Below are 9,016 nucleotides of genomic sequence, written 5' to 3'. Positions count from 1 at the left end.
ATAAAAATAGATGATAGTATTACGAAAGCTCATAACAAATTTTGCATTATGAACTTTGGAATTGTTCTTGTTGTCTTAAATATTTTAAGTTTGTCCGTTTAAAAAAAAAAATATTTTAAGTTTGTCAATGTTGGAGGATTGTATAGAGACATATCCCCGTGACATACATAATCAATTGGTATACATCATAATAAATCAACAATTTTGACTTTTGAGCATACATCCTTTGTTATTATTTATCGATGATACTCCCATTTGAATTTGATAGACGTAAAACTAATTTAATTTTGTGCGATTTAACTTAGGAAACAACCTCTGCAACTTAGGAAACTAATTAGGTGTTTTCTCAAGCTATAAACAAATGTGATAATGGTTAAATGGAATATAAATTAATTATAAAAATAAAGGACAATTATTTCACCAACCACATGATTTTTCAGGATTTGTAAAAAATATACAAATGTTTTTTTTTTTTGGGCTAATTTCTACCTAAAGTTACAAAGTGTTTTAGCTGTTTACTGCCGTCTTAATTATGTTAAAGAAATTAACAGAATATTACTAAAATGACAATTTTACCCTATTTAAATGACAAAAAAAAAGATTGCAAAACAAATTAAATTATTTTCATAAATAAACTAAAATATACGTAACTTAAACGGTAAATATTATTTGTAGTTATATTTTAATTTTAATTTTAGTTTTTTAATTGTGCAGTTTGATCGGATTTTTAGATTAAATCTGAATCTAATTTGAAGCCAGGTCTTAGATTACTAGTGCGTAAACGACGTCGTTTTTGTATGTTTAGATAAAATGACAAATTTACCCTCATGATGTCAGCAAAGTTATAACAATATGTAGACGGAAGTGGACGTGTGCAAAAACATGTAACGTCAAGTGGAAATTAGCAAGAAAAAAAATGTGTAAACTTCATATTAGATCCAGAAAAAAAAAATCAATTTTAACTTGAAAGTTTCAACACGCGAGTGCGATTATTGTTGAGAGAAAGCGAGCGAATAAATTAATGAACAAAAACAAATGGAGAGAGAGTAATTTACGGGAGATGCAAATAATATGAGATAATGAACAAGAAGAAAAATGAAAGAGATGTGAGAAGAGCCAAAAATTATTAATTGTTTTTTTTAAAAAAAGATTCTATTAATTTAAGGAAGAAAAAAGGTACATCAAATGTGAGGTATGAACCCATCCATACAACAGTTTTGCATTTTTCTAAAGCCAGTTTAGTTAGAGAATGGGCAATGGCATTGCAAAATCTATGGGTATACTTGATGTTAACTTGTTCAAATTGTTTCATTAAGCTTTGGATTTCTGAATATACCCAATAAATCTCAGTTCTGCTACCATGCATGTTGTTTACTAAGCTAACCACTCCTTGTGGGTCTGATTCCACAATCAAAGCGCGTACATGTGCATCTCTAGCAATCTGCATGCCCCATTTTATGGCTTCTGCCTCAGCAAAAGAAACATCTCCAAAGAATTTTGAGACTTTAATTGCAGCTGTTATTACCTTCCCGTTCTCATCTCTAATAATAGCTCCCAGTCCTACAAGGTTTGATTTTAAGTTGGTAGCTGCATCCGCATTAACTTTGGCATATCCATTTTGGGGAGGACTCCACGTCTGAGTAAGCATCAACTGTTGATTTTCCTTGCGTGCATCACTTGGTTGTTTAACTCTTGTGTAGGCTTTAGTTACGGCTTCAGCTTTGGCAATAAGCACCTGGGGTTTTCTCTTTTCCCTTGGAATAGCATCTTGTTTCTTGCATTCCATGTCACCTGTTGGTGTATAAATACTAATGCTATTGGTGTCAATGTGCAAGTGTACACAACAAGTAATAAAATGATGAGTATTCAAGATCGTCTTCACATGGATTGATGTTATCAGATTTGCTACAGCAATCTTAACAGTGCAGATTTTGTGCTAAAATAAAATAAACAATTAATGAAACTATTATACTAATTAAAATAAAAACCCAATAAATAAAATGCAACAAAGTAAATTATCACGTCAAACTCAAAGATAAAATCAATGGGAATATAGAGTGGTTGAGTGAATAAACTCTCTTAATGGTCTTGACTATTTTCTAATGGTTGGCTCGGTTACGGCAGTATTTGCTACAGCACTGGGCAGAATCCTTATGTATCTTCAGCCGTCGCATGTTGGATATCTTATATCTATATGCAACCTAACAGTGATCAGTTGTTATGCCAACATAAGATATAGCATTACACGCTTAGGTTCTATTTACCCTACAAGGTGAATTCCTATGTCTAGTTCATCACTAATTTTAGATTAAGCATGACCCTTTTAGAATAAGTTAAACTCAATCTAAAACCAAGTATTGCTCTGATATGTTCCACTAAGATAGGTCATTTTGCGGCTCTCTCCTAACTTGTATCATTAAATGGGTAATCAACCGAAATAATGAATAAAAATAAATACTATCAAATGTGTAGCCTTCAATCTCTCTCTTGAATCTTGTTTTTCTTTTGTTTCTTTGTGTTTTTCTTTTTAGGTGACGGCTCCTCCCATTCCTTATGATGTGTGCTTATTTTATAACTAAAAATTAGGGTAAACGAAAGCCTAGGGCGTGCATAAGTCAGATTAGGAAACTACAGATCGCAATTCTGCAAGTATCCCGCGCTGAATTGTTCCAGGATTGCTACAGCAACGGCTACAGCAATGGTTGCTACAATAACGGCTACAGCAATTGCACTGTTCCAGATTTGTTTCAATTCTTTTTTAGTCATGTTCTTTCATTATTTTTGCAAGCTTATTGCATCAGCATTCCTTCCATGAATTCTAAGCTTCTGGAAACCTACAATTATGCACACAATTTAAGCACGAATTACTTTAAATTGAGCAAAACTTATTAAGACTAAACTAAAATGAATATTTATGCAAAATGTAACAAAAATGCAATGAAAACACAACATTTGCTCTAAATAATATTGATTTAAGTCTAAAAGTGTTATGATAACTCTCATTTCATAGAGTTATCATCACCCAAAAAATTGTTACCATCATTTCTAAGTCAGCTTTTCCTCTTCTTCTGTTCATGTCATGCATCATAGTCAGAATGTCTTGCCCAGCCCTTCCTCTAATATCATCTTCCATGTGAGTAAGCCTCCAAATTTTCTTGGCAACCTTACAATCCACTAACACATGAAGGACATTCTCTAGCCCTGTTTTGCACGCCTGGCAGGTGGGCTCCTGAATTATTTTTCTCTTCCACAAGTTCTCAGCCGATGGGAGGAGATTCTTAGTAGCCCTCCATACGAAAATTTTGATCTTCTCTGGCAAGGCTAGGTTCCAGATTATATTCCATTGATTTTTCATAGCCTCTGAACTTGATGGCATGGCTGGAAACTTCAACTTGAGTGTTGTTTGATACCCACTCTTTACAGTGTACTGCCTTTTCTTCTCATAGTGCCAAATGATTTCATCTTCCCGTGGCCTTCTCAGCAAAGGAATTCTGACTATGCTATCAACATCCAACCTATCAAAATGGCTATATATTAGCTTCTCATCCCAACGATTCTCCTCGTTTATCAATTCAGAAACCAGTGCATCAGTTGGCATATTTGGCTTGAACACAGGTTTAAAGGTTAGCGACTTGGGGATCCAATTGGACTTATGGATCTCAATCTGCTGTCCATTTCCAATCCTCCACCTAAAACCAGCATGTATAATCTGCCGCCCCCACAAAATGCTTCTCCAAATGAAGGAAGGGTTGGAGCCAAGCTTTGCATTCAGGAAGTCTTTATTCTAGAAATACCTGGTCTTCAGGACTCTCGCCACTAAAGAATCTGGAAATTTCAAAATCCGCCAACCTTGTTTTGCTACTAACGCCTGGTTGAAGCTGGAAAAATCTCGAAACCCCATTCCTCCCTTCCATTTAGCTTGACTCAGCTTTTCCCACTTCGACCAATGAATATTCCTTCTATCACTCTTTGATCCCCACCAAAAGTTAGCAACTACTCGCTGAATATCATTACACACGCCCATAGGAATCTTGAAGACACTCATTGCGTAGGCTGGAATGGCTTGCGCCGCAGCTTTGATCAAAATTTCTTTGCCCCCGCATGAGAAGAGCTTATGCTGCCAACTTGAGATATGGTTGTAAAGTCTTAGCTTAATGTCGTTGAAAAAGCTGCTTCTCTTTCTCCCAATCATAGATGGCAGTAGGGGTGGGCAAAATCGGGTTCGGGTCGGGTTCGGGTCAACCCGATCGGGTTTCGGGTTGTTCGGGTTAGACAAGGAACAATCCGAACATAACCCGAATTAATGACCCGACCCGAACCGACCCGAACTATATTCGGGTGCGATCGAGGTTGGGGAGTAATTCGGGTTATGTTCGGGTTGGATCGGGTTGGATTTAAAATGGGTAGAGTTGGATCGGGTTGGATTTAAAATGGGTAGAATTGAGTTCGAGTCAATTGGGTTAGTTCGGGTCAATTCGGGTCGGTTGAAATCGGGTCAGTTCGGGTCAGTTTGGGTCAATTCGGGTCAGTTCGGGTCAGTTCGGGTCAGTTCAGGTCGGTTGAAATCAGGTCAATTCGGGTCAGTACGCTTTTTTTTTTTTTTAAGAACCCGATCGGGTATTCGGATCGGGTCGGGTTTGACCCGAACCGATCACAACCCGATCGGGTTTGTAAATTTCAAACCGATCGGGTTTCGATCCCGACCCGAACCCGAAATTTATCGGGTCGGGTAAAATGCCCACCCCTAGATGGCAGGCCTAGGTACTTCTCGTGCCTTGAAACGATGTTGAGCCGAAAGATGTTCCCAATTGCAGTAGCTTGATCACTCTGGATGTTGCCGCTTAGGAATAGAGAAGATTTCTCAAAATTAAAAATTTGTCCAGATGTTGTAGAGTAACAATCAAGGATCTTTTTCAAGTTTTGGCAATCGGCAGTTGAGGCTTTACTGAATATGAGGTTGTCATCGACAAATAAAAGGTGGGAAATCCTCAAGTCTCTACCAAATGACAGCCCACGGATACGCTTTTGTTGTTCTGCCTGCAACAACAATGAGGAGAATGCCTCTGCACATGTGATAAACAAGTATGAGGATAGAGTGCAACCTTGCCTTATGCCTCTTTGAGGTTTGATTAACCCTCTAACAGAACCATTTATGATTATAGAAAACGAGACAAAACTTATACATCTCATGATCAAGTTAATCCATTTTTGGGAGAAGCCTAGGCATTTCATGGTTTGCTCAAGGAAGCTCCATTCTAATCTGTCATAAGCTTTGCTAACATCAAGTTTCAAGGCTACCAAGCCATTTCTTTTTCCTTTGCAGTGCCTAATTTTATGAAGGCATTCATAGCCAACTATGATATTGTCTGTAATCAACCTATTGGGAATGAAAGCACTTTGCATTGGGGAGATTATTTTGTGCAGGATTTGTTTAAACCTATTAGCAATTGACTTAGCCACAATTCTATAGATAACGTTACAAAGGCTAATAGGCTTAAAGTCTGTAACTTTTCTAGGCTTCCCAATTTTGGCACTAAAGCAATGTAGGTGTGGTTGAGATCAGTTATTGTACCTTGCTTATTTAGGATGTGAAGGCAAGTGGTGGTAACTCCCTCTTTAACTTGATGCCAATGTTTTTGATAGAACACTGCTGGCAGGCCATCTGGTCCCAGAGCCTTGGTTGGACACATCTGATTTAAGGCTTCAACCACTTCCTCTGCTATAAACGGCTTCTCTAGTAGCTCATTCATGTCTTCAGTGATTCTCGGGCTGATTCCTATAAGTGCTGCTGCCATCTGATCATGACTTGGCTTGGAGGTTGTAAAGAGTTTTGTGAAATAGTTACAGAACTCATGCTCCACTTCTTTGGCCTTCGCAACCCATTTCCCTGCATCAGTTTCAATCCCATATATTCTATTCTTCTTCTTTCTAGATGAGGCCTTATGATGAAAAAATTTTGTGTTCTTGTCGCTTTCCTTTAGCCAATCCGCTCTTGAGCGCTGCTTCTAGAAAATTTCATCATCAATGACAATGTTTTGAATTTGTCCTTCCACCCTCTTGATCTCATCTCCATTCACATATTGAACTCTTCTATGTTTCAAGCCCTGCTGCTGATTCCTTAGCTATGCTAATTTTCTGTCTCTCCCCCCAAATTCCCCTTTACTCCAATCCAGCAGCCGAGCCATCGAATTTTTTACTATCATCTGGAAAGATTTTATCGGGTTGTCCCTACTCCAAGTTCCATACACGATCCACTCCTCCTTGATTATATCCTTGGATGCAGCATACGGGCTCTACATGTCCTCGTAGTGGATCCGTGATGAATGTCTCCCACCAAAATTCACTCCTTTATCCCTTTCCTGAACTACCACTAACACTGGGCAATGATATGATGACCATGTGTCCAGGTTACTTCCTGCGCAATCTACAAAAATGTCACTCCAAGCTTTGTTACAAGCAAATCTGTCCAGCCGTTCCTCCACAAATCCTGGCCTAGATCTCCTATTACTCCAAGTGAACGGGTATCCCGTATAGCCCACATCCATTAGCTCACAATCCCTCAAGGCTTCTCTAAATTCATTAATTGAGTTCAAGTTTCTGTAATTACCTCCATTTTTTTCACTCGGATGCAAGATTTCATTGTAATCGCCAAAGCACAACCAAAGGCTAGAAGATAAGCCAGCCAACCGTCTTAGGAGCGTCCATGTGTGCTTTTTCTGGTTTGCTTCTGGATGCCCATACACTCTTGTGCACCTCATTTGCTTCCCATTTGTCATTTGAATTTCAGCATCGATGTGATGCTTACTGAAAGACTTAATTTGCAAGCAAGTTTCCAGGTTCCAAAGCATTGCTATCCCCCCACTTTGTCCACTACAATTCACAGCAAAACAGTTTTCAAAATTTAGCTTGTTCCCAACCGTGTTCATTTGCATGGTTGTCAGCTTTGTTTCACATAAGAAAACCAGCTGAGAACCATACAAACGAAGGATTTTTTTAAGGCTAGAAACGCTCGGGGATTCCCCAAACCCCGAACGTTCCAACTGAGTATCTTCATAGTTTCCGGCGGGGCTGGCTTCCAGCCTCCACCGATATCTCTGCTGTGTTTGAATCAACAACTTCCATCTCTTCCACCCCCAACAATTCCCCGCTCAATTTGATTCTTGCTGTTGGTGAGGGATGTGCCTGTTTTTTGGTCGGGCTATTAAGCTTTGCTTTCTTTTTTGGGCTTTGCTCAATTGTCTCACCAAATAGCCTTTTTTGAGCCCCTAGCCCAACTCTGACTCCTCCCTCTCTTGGCTCTCTAGCTTGCCTCTTCCATCTCTTTTTGTTGGGCTGTATTTCAGAGATTCTCGGCCCATCATCAATTTTTAGCTTCCTCATTTTCCTTTTGGTTTGCCTCCAATTTTTCCCTCTCTTTTTCCTTTTCATTTCCCGCCTTTGTTTTCAATTTTCTAGGCTTTGTTGCATTGCCAGTAGCCCCATCGTGCTTTTTGCCACCCATCTGCTTCTTATCCATCGGTTCTATCACTGCCCTCATTAAATATTGCTCAACTACCCCTTCCACCTCACTATTCCTTGCAAGTTCCTTGGTTTGACTTGTTTCTTCCTCCAGGGGTTTTAACCCGTTTACTTCAACCGAGTTATTCTGGTTCTGTGGTTGCTGTTGGGAGGAGCCTTGATGCTCTGAGTTTACATATTTCTCTTCCGATCTACCCCCTCATAATTCCACTTCCCCTTGCTTTGATTACTCTTTGAGCGTCCCCCTAGCATAATTGCTTTCATCTAGCCACCAAATGGTAACTCCTCTTTTTGTTGGCCATGGTATCTACTACACTCTTTGTATTAGTGCCCAATTATTCCGTACCAAAAGCAGAAGTCGGGCAGACGTTCATAGACCACTGGCATTGGGATGTCTGTTTCTCTTTCTTGTTTGAGGAATAAGATTTTCTCCAATGGCTGTGTTATGTTAATAGAAACTCCGATTCTTGCAAATTCCCCAATGCAGTCCCCATTTTCATCTGTTTCAACCTCCTCCACTAGCCCAATCTTTCCTCCCAGCTCGTGGAGAAACTCTTTTTCCATACATGCAAGCGGGACATTTCGAATCTGAATCCAAAAGGATATATGTGTAAATGATTGTTTTATGACCTCCCCAATTCCCCTTGGTTCAGTAAGAACAATCAATGCCCTATCAAAGTGCCAAGGGCCCCCTGTTAAGACTCTTTTCTTATCCGCTTCCTCTGCAAATTTGAACATGAATATATTGTTTCCTAAACTCTCGATTTCCACCTCTTTAAAGGTTCTCCAAACTTGCTGTAAAGCTATCTTCATTCCTTCTTTGTTGACTACTCTCGTAAGAAGAACTTTGCCCACTAAGCAGTTTGCCAATGCTTTTTCCTTTTTCGCTTTCATACTTGCTTCCAGTGTCACCCTAGATTTATCTTCCTCGCGTATGGTTATAGCTTTGCATTTGCGAATTAATTCATCCGTATCCATGGTAGTTAATGTTTCAAGAGAATACCCTAAGGTAGTGTTTACTTTCTAGAGTGGGAGTGTGGAGTGTGAATTCCTCCCACTCCAGTGTTTACTTACCTTAAAAAGGGGGGGAGTGAGAGTGAGAATCCGTGGGTCCCACTCAATTTAGGAGTGGGGAGTGGGATTTCCACTCCCATGGGGGGAGGTGGGAGTGGGAATCCACTCCCCCCTCTTCCCATTTTATCCTTATAAAAATAAATAAATAATATTTAATAAAATAAATAATATTATATTTATTAAAAATAATAATTATCTCATATTTATTTTATTAAATTTAATAAAATTAAAATAAATAAATATTATATTTAAATTAATAATATTAAACATTAATTTTAATAAATATTAATTATTTATTTAATTATTAATAATAATAAATATTTTATTCTAAAAAAATATTAATTTTGTACTATATTATCAATAATAACATTTCATTTGTGTTGCTATTATTAATAATTTTTATTCACATAATTTAAATTTAAAT

At 38.3% G+C, this 9,016-nt stretch overlaps 1 protein-coding gene across 1 annotated transcript; it reads right to left on the bottom strand.

The window, feature by feature from the left end:
• Window positions 1-7,842: 7,842 nt before the first annotated feature.
• On the bottom strand, window positions 7,843-8,496 carry LOC112099248. The gene has a single exon (XM_024186462.1). The coding sequence runs from the start codon at window positions 8,494-8,496 to the stop codon at window positions 7,843-7,845; it is 654 nt and encodes a 217-aa protein (XP_024042230.1).
• Between the last annotated feature and the right edge of the window lie 520 nt (window positions 8,497-9,016).

This window comes from Citrus clementina, unplaced genomic scaffold, assembly GCF_000493195.1.
Source record: "Citrus clementina cultivar Clemenules unplaced genomic scaffold, Citrus_clementina_v1.0 scaffold_9, whole genome shotgun sequence".
Taxonomy (NCBI): Eukaryota; Viridiplantae; Streptophyta; class Magnoliopsida; order Sapindales; family Rutaceae; genus Citrus; species Citrus x clementina.
This window is presented reverse-complemented; position numbering and strand designations above follow the sequence as displayed.

What these genes read in the sequence shown, in the direction of transcription:
- LOC112099248 (XM_024186462.1), bottom strand. Translation starts at nt 8,496, where the DNA reads ATGGATACGGATGAATTAATTCGCAAATGCAAAGCTATAACCATACGC.